The sequence below is a fragment of the Carcharodon carcharias genome, chromosome 11, assembly GCF_017639515.1.
Source record: "Carcharodon carcharias isolate sCarCar2 chromosome 11, sCarCar2.pri, whole genome shotgun sequence".
Lineage (NCBI taxonomy): Eukaryota > Metazoa > Chordata > Chondrichthyes > Lamniformes > Lamnidae > Carcharodon > Carcharodon carcharias.
In genome coordinates, this window is record NC_054477.1 from 5,205,310 (window position 1) to 5,227,867 (window position 22,558).

The 22,558-nt window shown below is 44.0% G+C and overlaps 1 protein-coding gene across 1 annotated transcript in view; it reads right to left on the minus strand.

The window, feature by feature from the left end:
* inppl1a (inositol polyphosphate phosphatase-like 1a) overlaps positions 1-22,558 on the minus strand; it is a 209,712-nt gene that overhangs the window by 13,918 nt on the left and 173,236 nt on the right. The window contains exons 19-25 of the mRNA XM_041198873.1: positions 15,198-15,287; positions 11,590-11,703; positions 9,049-9,137; positions 7,780-7,867; positions 6,226-6,381; positions 2,783-2,858; positions 235-372 (exon numbers count right to left, since the gene is read on the minus strand). Coding sequence (XP_041054807.1) covers positions 235-372; positions 2,783-2,858; positions 6,226-6,381; positions 7,780-7,867; positions 9,049-9,137; positions 11,590-11,703; positions 15,198-15,287 — 751 coding nt within the window. The remainder of the gene's footprint in view (positions 1-234; positions 373-2,782; positions 2,859-6,225; positions 6,382-7,779; positions 7,868-9,048; positions 9,138-11,589; positions 11,704-15,197; positions 15,288-22,558) is intronic.

Genomic DNA, 22,558 nt, shown 5'->3' on the forward strand with positions numbered 1-22,558 from the left:
CTTCACCAGGTTGGTGCCTCATTTTTAGGTATACCTGCTCTTTGACCTGCTCCTAGCATGCTCCTTCCATCCTCATTAAAATAGGGCTGGTACCCTTGCTTGATGGTAATAGTATAGTGTGGGATATGTTGGGCCATGAGGTTGTAGACTGTGGTGGAATAAAATTCTGCTGTTGCTGACGGCCCACAATGTTTCTGTAAAAAATGATCCTCCCTCAAAACCTATGGTATCTACCTGTCTTCAGCAGCCACTCCAGGAAGCAGAGCTGGTGCACGCCCCGTGGCGATACAGCTGGGTTTCTCCGTCTCTTCACAGTGTTTCCCAAGCTGCATTCCCATGCTCTCCACAGAGGCCAGCTTTTTGGAAGTTGCTCTGAAAGGTCACAACTAAATGTTAAAGCCAAAACCACTCCACTACTCCACAACGACCTCTGTGCCAGACCATCACGAGGCTGCCATTGTGCTCTCGTGCAAAGCAGTGAGGAAAGAAATCAGAAGCTTTGCAAAGCTTAGCAAACCAACAGCAGGAGAGAAAATCACCATTAAATCCAGTTTATTACTTGCACCGACACACTGGCCCATCCTTACATCAAGTCAAGGCTAAGGGGAGATTTATTTTCCTCCAAAAAAAGTATCAAGAAAGGTCTAGGAGAGGGTGCAGAGATTTACTAGTGTGATACCAGGGGTTTCAGTTATGTGGAGGGGCTGGGATTGGTCCCTTTAGAGCAGAGCAGGTTAAGGGGAGAGTCATGAAGAGCTTTAATAGAGTAAATAAGCTGAAACTGTTATTAGTATCTAATAGGTTCTGTTTGACGGATGTTAAAAACCCAGAAGTTTAAAGGTAATAAAGTGAACAGGTGTTGGATACTGATTATATACACATATCGGAGTATAATTAACTAAAGGAGAGTCAGCCAGCACGAGGTGTCTGGAGTTAGAGTGGAGAAGCAAGCTCTGTGGTGAGCAATAAACACTCTCCACCAAAGCATCCTAATTTGTGTTTTCTTCACAGCCAGGCTTGGGAATTCTCTAACAACTGGTAAGGTGGTCAATAACCAGAGCACACATTTAAGATAATTGGCAAAAGAGCCATAGGGGGAGAGGAGGGTTTTTTAATGCAATGAGGGGGAAGATGGTGGCAAAGAGGGAATGTCACTGGACTAGTAATCTAGAGGCCCAGTCTAATGCTCTGGGGCCAGATGGAAATTAAATTCTATTTTAAAAATCTGGAATATAAAGCTAGTCTCAAGTGATGGTGACTGTGAAACGAACATAGATTTTTGTAAACACCCACCTAGTTCACTAATGTCCTTTACGGAAGGAAATCTGCCATCCTTACCTGGTCTGGCCTACATGTGACTCCAGACCCACAGCAATGTGGTTGACTCTCAACTGCTCTGAAAGGCTATTAGGGCTACAAATGCTGGCCTTGCAAGTAATGCTCACATCCCATGAAGTAATAAAAAAAAGTTATGAAGATCTGTATGAAAGCAGCAATTTCAATAGTACCTTTGAAAAGGGAACTGGATAAATACTCAAAAAGTAAAAAATTGCAGGGCTGATGAAGAAAGGGCAGAGGGATTGAGACTAACTGAACCTCTTTCAAAAAGCTGACGTGCTGGATGGGCTGAATGACCTCCTCCTGTGCTGTATGATCCTATACATAAATTACTGATAAGCAAAGTAAGTTGGCCCATTTAGTCCATTGATCAAGAATGGTTGAGTCAGCGCAGCATCTAAAATTGACCTTGAGGTTTTTTGCCATCATCACTGCGTCAGTCCAATTCACATGCTGGTTTCTCATTGTGTCAATAGGTTCCTGATCTTAAACCAAAACTGCTACGCCTCCCGAAAGAGGGACTTCAGTGAACTTTATCCAGACTTTAGCCAATATCCACACAGGTTCGCTTTCCAGTCAGAATCATTGGATAGTGATTAGCGGCCAGAGGCTAGAACCTCGAGTGGTTTTCTCCTTCCCTAACCTAACAATCGCATCTAATGTTTAACACAGTAAACCATCTGAAGGAGCAGCGCAGGGGCAATTATCAGAAAATTTTACACCTAACTACAGAAGGAAATACTAAAACAGGAAGAGAGGTAGGTTTTAAGAGAAGAGAAAGGTACAGAGATCTAGACAGAAACCTCCATAGCAGTGCACCCAGACAGCTGAAGGTACAGACAATGATGGGGCGATTAAAATCAAGGATGCACAAGAGGCCAGAATTGGAGTGCAGAGGTCTGGGATGGTTGTAGAGCTACACAGGTTACTGGGATAGGGAAAGGTGAGGCCATAGACGGAATTGAACACAACCGAGTAGAATATAAAACTCGAGGCATTGCTGAACTGGAAACCAATGTAGGTTAGTGAGTACAGGGATGATTGATTAAAAGTGCTTGGAAGTGTAATGCGTGCAAATGTTTGAACGATATGGAGTTTGCAGAAATTGGAAGGTCAGTCAGGCAATATTGGAATAGTCGAGTCTGGAGGTACCAAAGGCAAGGATCAGGGCTTACTGCAGAAGATGGGCTGAGACACCAGTAATTTCAATTTTGGTTATGAATAAAGCTAAGAGGATAAAAACTCTCCTAGCAGGTCTTCTCTAAAAGCAGCACACTCAATCACTTACATTCTCTGTCACGAGCTTCTCCATCACTGCCCCATGAAACATCAGCTTCCACCCAAAAGTTTCCCCAAGGCTGCTGTTCCCCTCCCTCAGCTATGGAAGAAGAGTCAATACCAATGGCAAATGAGAGCATCAAAGCAAGGAAAACTGTGACTGTACTTTAAGTCCTGACTTGATCGGCTGCCTGGCTTCCCCTTGGTTGCTCCAGTTTCATCCTTGTCAACTCTTATCCATTCTGTGGAACAAAAAAGAGGGGAGAGATTCACCCCATCAGCTGTGCTGTGATCAGTGCAATATTCTGTCTGTCAGGATAAATGGGCTCAATCAATTACAAATGGTTGCTTAAAAATCAAAACCAGTTAAGTTAACAAGGCAGTGTAAGAATAATCAGGAATTCGATGGGGTGTTGTTGTACTTTAGTGCCAACAGATGGGGCTGGAACACAGTCACCAACACTAAATAATATTTTTCAGAAGTATCAGGCAGTACATCAATCCACTTGACAATTAAATACTTGTAAAATGCAATTACTTACGTAGTCAAACACAGAAGACAATCTACAAGGTTCCACAAACAGCAATGAGATAAACAGCTAGCAAAGCTATGGCCCCATAATTTCCGATCTCCAGAGCACCAGATTTGGGGGAGGGAGGGGGTACCCCAAAGAGGCACTGGGGACCACCACCCTACCCAGAAGTCCTTCTTAACTTCTCCCTAGCTTCTCAAAGTGGCTGGACCTTTAAATCTACTTGCTTTATGGCACTAGCTGCCACAAAAAAAAGGGCAAGTCTTCCTTTCCCTTGACTCTCCTGCATTTGACAGAAGGCCTCGGGAATCCGCTGCACTGCATTCTTCTCACCTGGCCCAAGTCGGAAGGTTGGGCGAGAAAAAAGTGGCTGCATTTCAGGGTAAGAAACTAGATGCGGAAAGGGAATCAGATTGTGAATGCCACTCCACGGATGTTACAGCATTACATTTCATGATATTGTTGAGATGTCAACATTGGCTCAGTGGGTAGCACACTTGCCTGTGTTTGAAAATTGTTGGTTCAAGACCCACTCTAGAGACTTAAATGCAAACTCTAGGCCGACACTCAGTGCAGTACTGAAAGAGTTCCAGTGACGCAAGGAGTTCTCCCGATGCCCCAGCCAGCATGAATCAAAATCAAAGAGATTGACTATTCATTCCTCCCAGTGCTGTTGAAGGGTTTTAATGCATTCAAACTGACTGCCAACAAATGCCAACACAAAAATTAATGGATTTCAAAGCAATTCATTGGATGTAAAATGCTTCGAGACTCTTTGAAGGACACAATCGGGCACTTTGTGCTTTGTACTTTATACCTTCAATCCAGCTACTTGATATATTAAGGATATGGAGACGTATTAATAATGTCACTGGACTATGAATCCAGAGATAATGGTCCAGGTTTTCAAAGCAGGGTCAGGGAGCCCAATGCCCAGATGATTTCCAGGTTCTGACCCTGTGCCATAACTACCACTACCTAGATGAAGAGAGGAAGCAGCTCCTCAGAGGGTCAACAGCATAAACAATCACGAAAGTGACCATTTGGCCAACCAAGGAGTAATTTGCATGATCCGGTGCAAGATCCCCCAGCTCCCAATAAGTTTCACTGCATAATAAAACTTTTCACTTCTCCCAGCTTTGAACACAACAGCTCGACTCTAACATCACCAGACTGTTTGGGTTCATCAAATTCACATTTGAAAACAGTGTTCTTGCCTTCCCCAGCCCACTAAAAAGCTTAAAGGGTCATTAATCAGAGGCAAATGGATTCCAGCAGCACCCCCCTCAACCCCACCTCACTTCCCACCCTCCATTTGAAAATCAAAGCACGTCCAGGAGCTGTTGGGATCTAGAGGCGCCCTCCAGTAACACAGTTTTAGAATCACACACTCACCCATGCCCAACCTGCCAACAATTGAAGATCTGGCCCCATGAGTTCAAATCCTGCCTCAACAGTTCCAAAAAATTGGAAATTAAAAGCTGGCATCATTAAAAATCAAACCTATTCACCAATGTCAAGGAAGGAAAGTCTGTCATCCTTCCTCTGTCTGATCCGTATGTGAACTCCAGTCCCACATCAATGTGGTTGACTTTGAACTGATCTTTTACGTGGTCCAGCAAGCCCCTCAGGTGCAACTGGGGCTGGTTAAAAAAGTGCCAGGTTTCCCAGCGACTTCCACATCCCAAGAATGCATTAAAAAATGAAACGTGTGTAATACATGCTCACACACCTGTAACATGAGCACAGGTGAGAAGTGTTCATTAAGTCAATTCTTTACCTCCAATCTTATTTTTGAGCTGTGCTCTTCTCTCGAAATAATACAATGAAAAGCTCCACACTGTGCATTCTGCAACAAAGAGCAGCTTGTTCTATTGCTTTTTTGTGTCATGCATTAAATGCAACTATTAGAAGTCTGCGTACATTTCCTTTCAAATTTTCCACAACAAAGCTACATTCAGATTTACACTGAAAACTGCTATGTAAACTTGTCACACTGCTCTCCTATGATGACGTGACAAGTTTATATAGGTAGTTTTCATTATAAATGTGGCCATAGGAAATTCTAATCCTACTGAAGGACAAAATGAGGCGGTGTTATTTTTAAAAGCCACCAAAGAGTTTTTAAGTCAATCCTGAGGGGCCAGTAACTCATTGTGAAGCTCTTGCCGGTGATTATTCATTACAAACTGCTGCATAAGTACAGGAGCTCAAGAGAGACAACGCAACATTGGTGAAACAGAAAGCTTACTGAGACAGAGCATTTTAAACAGAGTTCAAAGTGATGCCACATCACGAGTCTTTCAATCATAGTTGGCTGGTTTCCCAGAACTCAGGGAAAACTGCCAGGAAGTGTCCTCTGCTTCTCCTGTGGGAGTGGGAAAGTGACACTTGAATTCCTTCCTTAAAAACAAACAACCACATAAAATAAAGAAAACCAGGGTTGGCTCCAACATCAAAATTTTACAGCATTCGAACAGCCCATTCGACTTAGTTGGTCCATGCTGTTGCTAATGCTCCACATGAGTCAGCTCCCACCCCTCTTCACCTCAACCTATCAGCATATCCTGATGTTTTGGTCTATTTTGCCCAATCTGTTGGTTTTACCCCTCATCTCCTTTATATCACCTGAAGGTCCAGGCTGATGCAGGGGCAGTTCTCCAGTCGCTGGCCATCTTCCTGTCAACCCTCACTGCCAGTGCTCCCAGCCAAACAGCACCTCTAGGCTGTGAGCTTTGACAAAGGAGAACTGCAGAGTATTGGAGCCTTTCTCACCTGCCTGGACAGGATGCTGCCAGGATAAACCTACAACCTCGAACAGTTAATCCTAGATGCTGAAAACGAGGAGAATGTCACATAATCCACTCTGCCCATCACAAATAATACAAACAAAAAGGACAAACATCTGAAACTGTTCAGCATCAATACAAAGGTGGCAGTATAACCACAGTCTTCCTCAGTTTACTTAGGGCAACATTAGGTCCACTCAGACAACAGAACCGATGGGGGTGAGGCACAGACTTCTGAACCAAGCCATGAAAGAAACACAGATTGCTAGTGCTGCTGTGCTACACACCGTAAAGGCGCTCCCGAGTTCCAATTCTCTCTGCTGGCACTCGAACTTTCATGGACCCACGGATGTTGCCCGTTTCCTCTCCTCTGTGCGACAGTGAGGTCAGGAACTGTTGAGCGGTGCTGCCGATCATTGACTTCAGTGCAATACAGCACTCTCCTGTGGAGTGACAGAACACATCAGGCGAAGGGATTAAAAGCAAAATGAGGGGCATGGCATCAAAAAGAAGAACTTCACTGAACATAAATCATTCTGTCAGTTGGGGCTCAGGCTGGTACTACTCTCAACTCAGTCAGAAAGTTCAGAGGTTCAAGCCATACTCAAGTGCCAGCCCAAATTAGGCCCTAAAATGCAGTACTGAGGGAGAACCACACCACTGGAGGGCCGGCAACTGAGGGAGCGCCGTACCGTTGGAGGGCCGGCAACTGAGGGAGCGCCACACCATCTGCCTTTTCAGGTGGTGGTAAAAGATCCCTTGGCACTATTTATAAGAGCAGCAAGGGGTTCGCCTGGTACTTTGACAAAATTTATCCATCAAACAACACCATCAGAATGGGATTAGCATGGCAGCGAACATGCAATTAGATAGTGTTCATAACAAGGAAGAGCACAAGGAAAATGGCAACCAGATTGTGCGGAGAGGTGGCTAAAAGCTTGATCAAAGAGATGACCTCAAGGGGTACAAGGGGAAAATTCTAGTTAGTTGATCCCTGTGACCGAAGGCACGGTCACCAATGGTAGAACAGGTGGGAAAATATAGACACATTACACACAATACACCACACAGAAATAGGCCAGTTGACCTAGCTAATCCATGTCCATGTTTATTCTCCACTCGAGCCTCCTCTTATCCTCCCTCATTGGAATCCATCAACATAATTATCTATTCCCTTTCCCTCATATGGTTGTCTAGCCTCCCCTAAAATGCATCTAAACTATTCCCTGTGGTAAATTCCACATTCTCTTGGTAGAAGTTTTTCCTGAATTACCTACTAGATTTCTTGGTTAACTATTGGTAGCCTCTCATTCTACTGATGCCCAGAGGAGGACTCTTCCCCACAAGGGGCAAGATACAAACAGGATGAGGCAATGAAAGGTTTTAAAAATAAGGAGATATATTTGAAGCGCTGATGCAAGGGCTTGGGGGCCAATGTTAGTCAGTGAAGATGCTTGTGATGGGCCAAGAGGGCTCTGTGTAGGAATGGGTTTGGCAGATTTTAACAATCTGAGGTTTACTGAGTGCAGAATATGAGAGAGCACTGGAGAAACCAGGTCTACAGATGATAATGGCATGGTTGAGGGTTTCTGTGGCAAGAATGGTTGCCGCTGACTCTGCCACATTTAGTGCCCATTGATACCCAGAAAGGTGCTAAAGGCCATTCCATATATCAACAGTGAACAACAGAGTTGGACCGGAGTCACATGGAGATCAGACTGGGTCGGTCTGGCAGATTCCCTTCACCGGAGACCCCACATTTCATGCAGCACTGTAATAGGGTGAAGTGGAATGCCTCCAGTTTTCCCCTACTCCCTTCTTGCTGCACTGGCACCACTTACCGTAAGATTCATAACCATCCACTGATTTGACTGTGAGTAGAAGGTGCTGGTCCTGAAGATACTCAATATCCGACAGAATTGGCTTCAGCTTTAAAATAAAATACATGCATCATTCTTGATTTAATTAATAACCATCTATATTTCTTGTGAACTATAATTTTGTACTGTCACAATATCACAGTATGTTTACAGTGGAGGTCATTCAGCCCATCGGGTCTGCAATGGCTCTCCAAAAGAGCATTCCACCTAGTCCCACTCCCCTGCCTTATCCCCGTTAACTTGCACACAAACTTTTCAGGTAGCAATCCAACTCCCTTTTGAATACCTCCATCAAACCTGCTTCCACAACATTTCAGCAAGTTTGTTCCAGACTCCAACCACCCTCTGGGTGAAAACCTTTTTCCTCACATCACATTTACTCCTTTTGCCAATTATTTTGAATCTGTATCCTCTAGTTCTTGATGTTCTCTTGAGTGGGAATATTAATATATTATTCTAGATATATTTAGTATACTGGCATCCATACCTTTCAGGGAAGACAATGGTATTTAAGTCAATATAGCCTAATGGTGCAATATACTCTGAGTCAGAAGGTTGTGGGTTCCAGGCCCACTCCAGAGACTTGAGTGCATAATCCAAGCTAACACTTCAGTGAAGTACTGAGGGAGCACTGCACTGTTGGAGGGGTCACCTTTCAAATGAGAGACTACATCAAGATTCCGTCTTCCCTCTCGGGTGGATGGAACATACCTCATGACTACAATGACGAAGAAGAGCAAGGGAGTTCTTGCCAGTATCCTGGCCAATATTTATTCCTCAATCAACATCGCAAAAAACAGATGATCTGGGTCAGTCAAATGCTAATGTAGGGGGCTTGCTTTGCACAAACTGGCTGCTGCATTTCCTACATTGCAACAATGACTACACTTCACAAATAACTACATTGTAAAGCACTTTAGACGCCCTGAGGATGTGAAGGGGTTTATATAAAAGCAAGTTCTTTCCTCTTAATCCCCACCTTAACGCATGCCTCAATCCCACCTACCCACTTTCTCCCCACATTTTGCTGCTGTTTGTCAAAGCTTTTCAAGTGCAAATAAATGCTACATTTCTTATGCTTCCTATGCTAACAGTGACTACACTCCTGAGGTCATGAAAGACACTGTTACACATCTAAGGTAATTCTTTGCCTTTGTTTCTTCCGTAAACAAGCATGAGATACAAGGCAGTACATGGTCTGTAGAAAGAGACGCTGCCTGTTTGAATTACCGTTGGGAGTTGCCTTGAAGACCAGCCAACCTTCAGAAAGTTGATGTTGTCACTGCTCTGTGTATCATTTTCTGAACTTTTCCTGAATTCTGTAACAGAACAAGGCGGTTAAGTTACATTTCTCCCCTCCCGATCATGTGGATCCTTCCTCAAAGTTGGCAGGCACAGTGATTCTGAATAGTGAATGCTGGCAGGATGAGTAGGAGGAAAGGGGAGGGGGGGTGATGGGGGGGCAGGGAGGAAAAAGGAGTTGCGTGGTGGGGGGAGGGCGGGGGGGTGTTGTGGGGGAGGGGGGGGAGGAAGCACATCAAAATAGCTCCCTTTCCTGTCTCCATCCAACTTCCAGGCCCACTGAGCTCTAACAAAAGGCTCTCCTTTCCAGATGTCAAGCCACACCTCCCAGACACCATTAGTCCAATGATATTAGACAGACAAACAAGGCAATAGCCAAGAACTAAATTCACCCAAGTTTATCTTCAGGGCAAGAGGGCTGCAGAGTGCCTAGCAGCAATGTGAGATACTGCTTCAGCAACCTGTTATTGAGCATCATCAGAACATGCTGGGAGACCAAAGCTAAAATGGGTCAGAGTGCAACAGGGATTAGGGAGTTAAAATGACAAGCTACAGTAAGGTCAGGGTCACACGTGGAGACAGAAATGGAGCTGAACTGGTTACCTAACATTTGTTTGGAGAAGGCCATTTCTCTGTTAGGAGGCTACACAGGTTGAACTGCTGTGTCTGATAGTTGGATGGTTTTATGTAGCTGAGGAGTCTGAAAAGGGCTTGTATCTCCCATGGCTACAAAGGAAGGACAGCTGAAAGGTGGGTCAGTGGAAGAGTAGTTGCAGCCAAATCTTAGTGATTAAAGTTCGCCCCTAAAAACTAATCCCTGCACACAAACAGCGTATTAGACACTGCACGGTGTTTATGAATAAAGCAGCAAAGTTGCTTAGACCATGTTCTTGTGTATGCTTACACTGGACGCTAGTCAGCTTGTGTATGTGTGTGATGATTACATGCAGACTTGCTGTCATCAGATTTAGAAAGCACAAGCTGTGCAAAGAACTGTACACTTAATGAAACAAATCATCAAACTTAAACTTGCAGTTCCAATTCTAAAGCAGCTTTCAGGTCACAGGGATATAGCAGACAGGATTTGGCTCCAACTTTCAGTTCCATTCCACAGGGTAAACAGACCCACACTTGAACCAAAGGCATCATGACCACAGACTTGCAGATCCTTTTATGTCCCCACCGCTCCCCCCACCCAGAGTGAGTCACTATGTCAGCCACAGGGCTGAATGTGTTGTTTTAATTTACTCAAACTATGGCAAATGAAGTTTCTAAACGCAACACCAAAAACAATAGCAATCTCTGAACAACGGGTTTCCTCCCCAAAAGTCAGTGAACCAGTTGTTTTTTTGTTTGCAACAATCCAGCAACTTCATGGTCATAACCTGGAACTAAAAGTCTGATGATGACCACGAAACCATTGCCGACGGTCGTAAAAACCCATCTGGTTCACGAATGTCATTTAGGGAAGGAAATCTGCCGTTCTTACCTGGTCTGGCCTACATGTGACTCCAGACCCGCAGCTATGTGGTTGACTCTTAAATGCCCTCTGATCAAGGGCAATTAGAGATGGGCAATAAAATGCTGGCCCCGCCAGCTACACCCACATCCCATGAACAAGAAAAAAAAAACAAACTTTTATTTCGAAGATTTCAGACTTTGAGATACAAATGATCTGTGGCTAGGCTCCTGTATTCACTGCAATTTAGCATTCCTATTACGGAGCCTGGTACTCAGGGATCACCTGACTAAATACGAGGGCGGATCAGTAAAAATAGGTTAAAAATAAAAGCGACCTCAAATAAAACAGGGAAACCATTTTTTTTGGAACATTGCAGAGTGACTGTGCTACATTTAAAATAAAATTATTTTATGGGATGAGTGTGAACCTGTCAAGACCAGTATTTGTTACACATCCCTAAATGCCCTTGAACTGAGTGGCTTGCCAGACCATTTCAGAGGGCAGTTAAGAGTCAACCACTTTGCTTTGGATCTGGAAAGATACAACCCCAGACCAGGTAAGGATGACAGATTTCTTGTCCAAAAGGGCATTCGTGAACCAGATGCATTTTTACAAAAATCGATGATAACTGCCATAGTCACCAGCACTAAGACTAGCTTTCAATCCCAGATTTTATTCACTGAATTTAAATTCCACCAGTTGCCTTGTTGGGGTTTGAACCAGTGCTCCCAGAGCATTAGCCTGAAGGGCCTCTGGAGAACAATGCAGGGGCATTAACACTATGCCACTGTCTTTCCCTAAAGAATTTGGGTACTTCAAGCCTCCTGTTGACATGGACTGTTTGAAGCTGAATTTAAAGAGCCAATTGTGCAAGATACTTGGAGTGTGTTTGCCTGTCGTGGCACAGTGGGGGTTTTGAGGGGTATAGAGAGTGATGTGGAGAGGGGTGTACATGATGGGAGGGTCATGTGAGCAGGAGCAGGGGGCTTTCATTCACTGTTACTCACCTTCCAGACAGGTAGAATAGAACTCAATGAAGAACTTAGTCCTGCTAGCAGTTTTCACGATGGCTTCAATATTCTCGAAGTCGATGTAGGCCTGGTCAGATGTCTTGGAGAGACCTGCATTTAAACGAGGCAGGAATGATTAATAAGCAGCCAGACTTGGTCAATTTCTTGCATTGTTAATAAAATCACTGGAATCAGAGGCCAGGCCAGCTCTGGTGTTTTCATTAAACAGCTTGGAGGGCAGAACAATTGACATAAGAACCTTAGGAACATCAGCTTAGGCTATACGCTCCTTGAACCTGCCTGGCCATTCATGATCATAGCTCAGCCTCTAGATCCACTCCAATTTCCCACTTCCCTTAATTCCCTTAGTAGCCAAAAATCAATCATCAATCAATCTGAGTCTTGCATCCTGGCAGTAGCTGCCCCTATCTGCCTTCTCAATGCTGACTGAAGCTGAGCAGCAAGAACATTAAACCTAAAATCATGCACTCTCAAAATCATTAGACCCCACCAATGCTCAGTGGATAAATGCATTACTGGAAGGTACAGACTAGACCTCCACCTTTTTAGACAGTCCCTCAGGATGATGGATGACCTTCCATCTCTACTTGGTTTGATGGATTCTGAGACAGTTGATAATGCACGATCTGCAGGCTCTGCCACATACGAGGCAAGTGGTGCTTGAAGAGTCAGGCAGATGAGTTGTTTGGAAGTTTGTCCACCCTATCCAACCTGTCGACTTTGCCTCGACATGTCTCTCCATGTGTTCCCAACTGAGCCTTCTCCATTTTAGTCAGTCATGAGCCAGGGTCGCCCATGAGTTGGCAGGGATGTTTGATCTCTTCAGGGATGCTTTGAGAACATCCCTTAAGCGTTTCCACTGACCTCCTGGAAGCTTCCTTTTGTGACCAAGCTGCGAATAGAGCAGTTGCTTTGGGAGTCTGGTGTCAGGCTTAACATACGAGTGACATGTCTTGCCCAGCAGTGCTGGATTTGAGCAATTAGTGCCTCGATGATGGGCGTGTTGGCTTGAGAAGAGGGAAATGGTAGGTGAATGTTATATGAAGAGTCATACGGACTAGAAAGGTTAACTGTGTTCCTCTCCGCAGATGCTGTCAGACCTGCTGAGTTTTTCCAGCTATTTTTGTTTTTGTTTCAGATTTCCAGCATCCGCAGTATTTTGCTTTTATCTTGGTGAATGTTATAACTGGCCTCCGTGGGTGGAGAAAGGGAAGCAGGAAGTCAGAAGTAATGATCTAGGATTCCTTAGAATGACTGTGCTGTATGTACTGTGTTATGTGTGAACGTTCAACAATAGCAAAGTCAGGGTCAGTTCAAACTGCGCCCAAGCTCAAATAGCTTACGTTTCTGAGCTCACATATGGTAATTCAGGCAAGGTTCAAGAGTATGCCCAAAACTGCACAAACAATGTCCCAGCAAGAGACAGGAAGACGAAAACAAGAAGTCCCTCACAAATCACACTGAAATGCTTGAAACAAGCAGTGCCTGGTTTTAGTTTTGTTTTATTCATTCATGAGATGCGGGTGTCATTGGCAAGGTCAGCATATTTTGTCCATCCCTAACAACTGAGTGGTTTGCTAGGCTACTTCAGAGGGCATTTAAATGTCAACCACATTGCTGTGGGTCTGGAGTAATTTTTAGGTCCTAACTGGGTAAGGATGGCAGGTTTCCTTCCCTAAAGGACTTTAACAAACAGGTGGGTTTTCATTACAATCCAATAGCCTCATGGTCACCATTACTGATTAAAGCTTATTTTAGTTTTTTTTTTGAATGAACATCATTTAAATTCCCAGATGCCATGGTGGGATTGAATTCATGTCTCTGGTTCATTAATCCTCTGGGTCATTAGTCAGGTAACGTAACCATTATGCTACTATACCCTCTTCAATGCGATGGCTGTCACATTCTGATAAAGCCTGGGTCACAATGTGCTGCTGGTCAAGTCCAGGCTCTCAGCTATTTTCAGTGACTAGCTCCATTATTCGCCAGTTAACACAGCAGCCATGAGTGCAGCACTCGCCAGAAGCACCTTTAATGGACCACAGAAGCATGAATGATCACTGTTGCCGTGGATGTCTACACTTGCATCAGCTGCGACCCCAGCAAACACTCCCAGCTGCTTCAAGAAACACAATATGGGTCACAAATAACAGGCCCATCACATTCAAAATGACTGACGAAGTCGCTTTATAATCGCCTGCAACACACGTAGTCACAACAACCATTAGCAATTCATGTGCAGCCACAGATACCACAGAGTGTTCACGCAGTCAAACCTCTCTCTCTCAGGCTGGACTGTCAGAAGTTTATGAACTCTGCATTTCTTTCCATTTAGACAGCCCATTCAGCTCGTCAGGTCTGTGTCATTATTTGTTCTTCATACAAGCCGCCTCCCACCATAAGACCATACAATATAGGAGAAGTAGGCCATTCAGCCCTTTGAGTCTACTCCACCATTCAAGGAGTTCATGGCTGATCTGATAATCCTCAACTCCACTTTCCTGCCTTGTCCTCATAACCCTTGATTCCCTTCCTGATTAAAAATCTGTCTATCTCAGCCTTAAATATACTTAGTGACCCAGATTCTACAGCTCTGTGGTAAAGAATTCCACAGGTTGACTATCCTCAGAGAACAAATTCCTCCTCATCTCTGTTTTAAATGGGCACCCCCTTACTCAGGTTATGACTTCTGGTTCTACCCCTCCTCAACTCTCACATTCAACATACCTTTCTATTTCTTCGACATTCTCACGTTGATCTATGCTATGCACCTCAACCGCGCGGTGGCAAATTTCACATTTGCACCACACTCTGGGTGAGTAGATAACTAAGTAGTCATTTTTAAAATGTATGGAACGGTGACAGTAAATTTACACACAGCAAGGTCCCACAAATAGCAATGTGATAATGACCAGATAACCAGCACTGACCCTCTGACAGTGCAGCGCTCCCTCAGTACTGACCCTCCAACAGGGCGGCACTCCCTCAGTACTGCACTAGAATGTCAGCCTAAATAACGAGGCTCAAATTTCTGCAAAGGGTCTTGATCCCTTGACCTTTGAATTCAAAGACTAAAGTGCCACACTCCGAGCAAGGGCATTACATTACCTGGTGAGCCATTAGGTGACACAGAGCAGGCTTAATCCGAGGGTTAGCGGATGTGTGCAGCTGTGTCAAATGGGAGCGCTATAACTGGTCTTGGGCTTTGCAACCAAGAGTAAAGAATAACTTGTATTCATTTATGCTCATGATCACTTGCCGGGAGAACGGGTTTGGCTAGGCTGTGATTCCCCCTACCACCCCCAGGTCCCAAGTGACCCCACCACTATTTGAACACCATGATGATACTCAGCACGCAGGTTCACACATTGACAGCACTCAAGAAGGTTCAGGAGGGAATCTGCAATTCTCTTCCCCACCCAAAAATCACTGAGTTGGACAGATTTTTGTTGGGACATGGGTATCAAGATATCTGGATCAGCTCAGACAAATGGGTTTGAATGGCCAAACAGTATTGAGGGGCTGAATGGCCTCTTCCTTGTCTCGATGCTCCCTCTCCTGAAGCCCCATGTGTACACACTTACCTTTTTTGGATACAAACTGCGACGTCACACCAACTTCAAAAGTACCAAAGGCTGGTGAGTGGTCGCTTGTCACAATATCATCCGTGCAACCTGAGGGAGTATAAAATAAAAGAAAATACATCTTACTAATGGCTGTGGTCCATGGGTTGATGGGCTGAATGGCCTTATTTTGTTCTGTGCATTATGTAACCTCCGTTCAGATGACCTGTTTTTAAGTTAGTTTCTGCATTCCAATCTTACAGACATTTGGCAGAGCTGTTGATTAAAGATAGCTCCTTATTGCAATAGAGCGAATGGCCACTAATGTTAAATATGCATCTAATCGCTTAAGGAAAACATAGGAACATAGGACTTAGGAGGAGTAGGTCATTCAGCCCTTTGAGCCAACTCCGCCATTTAATAAGATCATGGCTGATCTGGCTGTGGACACAAGACAGCTCAAGGGAGATAATAACATTACATAAAAACTGAACCGTAACAATCTGTCTGATATAATCATAAAATCTACAATCGGGATCCTGACTCAAGATTAGACAATTAGCATAAAACTTAACCCACAATTGAACTAGTTCAAGTTACCATATTTTCAGGGGAAGGGTACTGGAGCTGCGAAGTAAAACTGTATGGGAAGACAGCCGTGTTCATATGCAGCAAGACATGTACAATATTCAAGCTTGGGTTAAGTGACAAGTAACATTCGCCACACAAGTGCCAGACAATGCCCATCACCAACAAGAGAGAGTAAAACCATCTCACCATATTTATTGGCATTATCATTGCTGAATCCTCCACTATCACACTATCAACATCTCCGGGGTACCATTGACCAGAAACAGAGGTGGGCCAGCAATATAAATACTGTGGCTACAAGAGCAGGTCAGAGGCTGGGAATTCTGCAGAGAGTTACTCACCTCCTGACTCCCCAAAGCCTGTCCACCACCGACAAGGCACAAGTCAGGAGTGTGATGCAATACTCTCCACTTATCTGGATGAGTGCAGCTCCCACAACACTCAAGAAGCTTGACACCATCCAGGACAAGCCACTTGATTGGCACCCCATCCACCATAATAAACATTCACTCCCTCCACCACTAATGCACAGTGGCAGCAGTGTGCTCTATCTAAAAGGTGCACTGCAGCAGCTCACCCAGGCTCCTTCAACAGCACCTTCCAAACCCACATCCTCTACCCCTAGAAGGACAAGGGCAGCAAATGCATGAGAACACCACCACCTGCAAGCTCCCCTCCAAGCCACTCGCCATCCTGATTTGGAAATATATCACCGTTCCTTCACCGTCGCTGGGTCAAAATCCTGGAACGCCCTTCCTAACAGCACTGTGCGTGTACCTACACCACATGGACTGCAGCAGTTCAAGGCAGCAGCTCACCACCATGCTCTCAAGGGCAATTAGGAATGGGCAACAAATGTTGGCCTAGCCAGCGATGCCCACATCCAAAAAACAGATGGTGTCAGAAAATCAAGAGAACTGCAGTGATAGCTGGCAAAGCAATATTGAGGGAGAGGGAAAAATTGAGTTTAACATGTGGTCTGGTAGTTCCCAAAGCTTGAAACCAAGAGTCTCTTCTGAGGCTATGCCATGTCAACTAGGCTACATGCTGGTCCGCTCACCTCTTATTCACAAGGTTGTGGATTCAAACTTCGCTCTGGGACTTGAGCACGTAAATTAGGCTGACATTCCTGTGCAGCATCAAGGGAGTGCTGTGTTAGTAGGAGGTTCTTCCCTTCATATCAGGTGTTAAAGCAAAGCACCGTCTACCCATTCTGCCAATGTTAACAATTCCATGGCAGTACTCGCAGAGGTGAAGGGGAATCTCCCATCAACATTCGTCTTTCAATCAAGACCAAGGACAGATGCATTGGTCGGTCATTCCATTCATGTTGATGGATTCTTACTGTGCATAAATTGCAACATTTGTTTTCAGGTCAGCGGTAACCCCATTTCAAAAGTGGTTCATGGGTGCGAAACACTTTGGAACATCCTGAGGATGAGTAAGGTGCTACAGAAATGGAAGTTCTCTCTTCTTTACCTCAAAAACAAGTGAGTTATTTCACAGTGCTGTGAGGCAATGAACAAAGGCTGTGCTTATTTTTTTAAAAAGGAAAAAATGAAAGATGTAGGGAGGGAAATCAGCACAGTTCCTGCAACAATCCATATAATTACAATTGATGCGATGACCAGTAAACCCATAAACTATGACCACATTCCCCAGGCAAAATAATGTTTGAGTCTAAAGAGTGATAGGAACAAGGAACAAATGTGAACCTCTATCCTGGACTGAGGCACATGGACCTGTATGAATTGTCTCTCAGAGAATTGCGTATGCAGAGATTCCAGCAGGCTCCTGTTTGAAGGCGCGGGGGAATGGTCAGGGAGGGGTCACTTGCCCACACACAATGTCCGTGAGACACGTGAATGCATCAACTGCAAAAGCATTTCTCAGTCACTGAGATTCTGATGCTGAATTGCAACAGCTGGTTCCCTGCAGTGTTTTGGATCTTATCCCATGATTACTGGGTATCTGATTCCATGGAGACACTGATGAAGGCCACATGTGCTGCTGCTTTGGTGTGGTTTGTGCTCGAGTTGGATTAGGATTTAGAGCGAGGATGGGGGTGGGGCACAATGAGAAGGGAATCATATATATGAAAAACAAAAAGAAAAGGAAATATCAATGTAAAACAAGCCGAAGAATAGGCTGGCATTTATATCTTTCTTCCCTCAAACATTTATATAATTCTTCACATGCAATCAAATTCTTTAAAATGCAGTGGCTGGTTTTAGGCAAATATGGCAGTGATTTGGGCCAGCAAGATACCAGAAAAAGCAATGAATAACCCAGGAGGCAGAGAAAAGATCGTCAGCTAGGGCACCCTAACTCTTTGCAAAGGTGTCATGGATGTTTCACATCACACCTCACAGGCAGACAGGATTGCAGTTCAACTTCTTATACACTGAAATTTCCATTGTTTCATGTTCTTCAATTCTCTGATTTACAAAGCACTTCTGTCATTCACATGGTTCAGGGAACCCAGCAAAATCCCACATCTGTGTCATGCAGATCGCTCCCCTTCAATATTCTCCCCCCAAAACTTGGATCTCTTCAACTTTAAAGGCAGGAAAATGAAAGGACACCTTGCAGAGTAGGGATGGGCAAACTAGAGACTGCGCACCACATCCGGCTGACGGAAGCTATTGACCATGGCTCACGGCTCTACCGGGGGAGTCCAATGAACACAAGAAGTAACTTCTGGTAAGTTAGCCAATGTTCGGTGGCCAGAGGTGGTAATTTCTCATGGAATATGGTGCAATGCAAGAAAGCGGAATGCACTTGGAGAAGGACTCAGAGCAGTACAAATAACTAAACGCTTGCAACAATGTTCAACAGTCCAGCCAAGTATAGTTGACAAAAGCAGTAATGTAGGTGGGTCCAAGTCTGTTGTTTGGACTTTAGGATTCCAAGGCAGGCTGGTGGAGGTGAAAGTTAAGAGAAAGGAAGAGACGAAGGAGCTGTTGGGTTCATGGTGTCAATGATTATTGTACAATTTCTATTCACCTTTAGCCCTGGCTCATGGAAACATTAGTTTTACTCACTGGGATGTAGAAGGGAAGGGGGGATATCTGTCTGGTTGCTTGCCTAGTGTTGCTCTATTAGACCTTATGATTAGCTCAACAGGAACCCAAAGAGGGCGAGTTCTCCAATATCCATTATAAAACGTTCTTCTACTATTCTTGCTTGGCTTCCGAGGTAACAGTATAAAGCCGCGCTTGATTCTGACCTGGACTTTCAGGGGATTTTATGGTTAACTTAGCACAGGGGTGGGCATTTCTTGAGGAAAGTGGTCACCATGCGAGAGGAGAGAAGCACATGTGAAGGAGCACAGAAAGCAGCACAATGTAAGCCAAGAGGGTGAGAAAAAGGGGTTACGCTTGATTTTGTCATTCTAATGCATCCTTAGAGTCAGAGATCTGCAGCACAGAAAAAGGCCCTTTAGCCCATTGAGTCTGCGCCGGTCAAATAAGCACCTAACTATTCTAATCCCATTTTCCAGCACTAGGCCCAAAGCCTTGTATGCCATGGCATCGCAGGTGCACATTCAAATACTTCTTAAATGTTATGAGGGTTTCTGCCTCTACCACCCTTTCAGGCAGTGAGTTCCAGATTCCCGCCACCCTCTGGGTGAAAAAATTCTTCCTCACAACCCTTCTAAACCTCCTGCCCCTTATATTAAGTCTATGCACCCTGGTTATTGATCCCTCCACCAAGGGGAAAAGTTCCTTCCTGTCTAGTCTATCTTTGCCCCTCAATTTTATACACCTCAGTCATGTCCCACCTCAATCTCCTCTTCTCCAGGGAAAATAACCCCAGTCTATCCAATCTCTCCTCATAACTAAAATTCTCCAGCGCAGGCAACATCCTGGTAAATTTCCTCTGCACTTTCTCTAGTGCAATCACATCCTTCCTATAATGCAGATTCCAGAACTGCACACAATACTCTAGCAGTGGCCTAACCAGCGTTTTATACAGTTCCAGTATAACCTCCCTGCTCTTATATTCTATGCCTCAGGATGGTATAACTTTCACAATAAGGGTTTAATGTTTACTTGCACCAAGATTTATCTTTAATTGTTTGTTTCTTCAGCATTTATGCTCCCCCAACTGCCCCATTTTCAGTATGTTGAAGAGTGAACTAGGGATCGGACTATTTTAGATTTACTTCCTTTTAATGAAAGGGCTAATTAATAACCTTGTAAAGGAACCTTTAGGAAATACTAACCTCAATATGATAAAATTTTACATAAGATTGAAAGTGAAATAGTTCATTCCGAAACTAGGGTCTTAAACCTGAACAAAGGAAACCATGAAGGTAGGAAGGGCAAGTTGCTATGGTGGATTGAGAAAACAAATTAAAATATTTGATGGTAGACTGACAATGGTTAGTATTAAAAGAAGCATTACATGATCAACAACAAATATGTATTCCTCTAAGACACAAACTCAACAGGAAAGGTGAATCAACCGTGGCTAAAAACAGTTAATGATTGCAATAGATAAAAGGAAGAGGCTTATAAGGAAACAAGAAAAAGTGGTAAATGGGAGGGTTGAGGACACTTTAGAATCCAGCAGGAGGAATAAGAAACTGGTAAAGAAAGGGAAAAGAGAATATGAAGGCAAGCTAGCGAGAAACATAAAAACGATCCGTAAAAGCTTATTTTGATATGTGAAAAGGAAAAGATTAGCAAAGACAAACGTGGGCCCATTACAGGTGGAGACAGGATAATTTATAATGGAGAATAGGGAAATGGCAGGGAAACTAAACAATTACTTTGTATCTGTCTGTACAGAGGAAAATACAAAAAATCTCCCAGAAATACTAGGGAACCGAGGGATATGTGAAAATGAGGAACTGAAAGTAATTAGTATTAATAAAAAGGAAGTACTGGAGAAATTCATGGGACTGAAAATTGATAAATCCCCTGGCCCAGATGATCTACACAGCCCTGAGTGTTGAAAGAGATGGCTATAGAAATAGGGATGCATTGGTGGATATCATCTAGAATTCTATAGATTCTGTAAAGGTCCCTGCAGACTGGAAAGCAGCAAATGTAAACCCACTTTAAGGGAGAGAGAGAAAAGAAAAAACTGAGAACTACAGACCTGTTAGTTCGATATCAGTAGTTGGGAAAATGTTAGAATCTATGATAAAGGATGTGATAACTGGACGTTTAGAAAATAACATGATTGGGCAGAGTCAGCATGGATCTAGGAAAGGAAAATCATGTTTGGCAAACCTGTAGGAGTTTTTCTGAGGATATTACTTGTAGCATAGGTAAAAGAGTCAGTGGATGTGACATATTTGGATTTTCAGAAGACTTTTGACAAAGTCCCACAAAGGAGGTTAGTAAATGGGGTTGGGGTAATAAACTGGTATGGAGTGAGAATTGGTTAACAGACTGAAAACACTAAGAATAAACAGGTCGTTCACAGGATGGCAGGCTGTGGCTAGTCAGGTACTGCAAGGGTCAGTGCTTGGGTCACAGCTGTTCACATTATATACAAATGATTTGGATATGGGGAACAAATGTAATATTTCCAAATTTGCTGATGACACCAAATTGGGTGGGAATGTAAGTTGTGAGGAGGATGTAAAGAGGCTTCAAGGGAATTTGGACAGGCCAAGTGAATGGGTAAGAACATGACAGATGGAATATAATGTGAAGTAGTATGAAGTTATCCACTTTGGTAGAAAAAACAGAAGGGCAGAGTATTTCTTAAATGCTGAGAGATTGGGAAGTGTTGATTTCCAAAGGGGCCTGGTCATGCTTGTTCATGAGCCACTAGAAGGTAGCAGGTAGGTGCAACAAGCAATTAGAAAAGCAAATTGCATCTTGGCCTTCAATGCAAGGGGATTTGAGTAAATTCATCTTGCTGCAATTGTATAAAGCCTTGGTGAGGCTGCACCTGGAATATTGTATCCAGTTTTGGTCTCCTTATCTAAGAAAGGATATACTTTGCACAGAGGGAGTGCAACGAAGGTTCACCAGGCTAATCATTGGGAGGGCTTGAGGAGACTGGGTCCGCATTTCCTAGAGATTCGAAGAATGAGAGGTGATCTCATTGAAATTTACAATATTCTTATAGGGCTTGACATGGTCGATGTAGATAGGATGCTCCCTCTGACTGGTGAGTCTAGAACCAGGGGAAACGGCCTCAGGATAAGGGGTGAACCATTTAGGACTGAGGAGGAAGAATTTCTTCACTCAGAGGGTAGTGAATCTTTGGAATTCTCTACCCTAAAGGGCTGTGGAAGCTCAATCATTGAGCATGTTCAAGACAGAAATCAACAGATTTCTGTATACTAATAGCATCAAGGGGGATGGGGATAGTGGGGAAAAATTGCATAGAGGTAGATGATCAGCCATGATCTGCTGAATGTCGGCGTAGACTCAAGGGGCCAAATGCTCCTATTTCCTGTGTTCCTATGTAATTTCCATACCCAGATGTGGCCTTCCAACCAAAATGTTTGTCCACGCCTGCTTTAGAGACTAATGTCAGGAAGCACTTTTCCAACACGAAGAAATTGATCAATGCCAGGAGTGGTCTTTGTGTTGGGTCACCCAAAACTTGACTGCCTGTATCCTAACTCACATCAACCCTTGTTCACCCATCACACCTGTTGCTCATTGATCTACATTGTTTCTTGCACATGGAATGCCTCAACTTAAAATTTTCATCATCTTGTTAAATTCCTGCAGTGACCTGGCCCTCCCCATCTCTCTCACTTCCTCCAGTCCTACAAACCTTTGAGATATCTATGGGCTTCCAATTCTAGTCTCTTG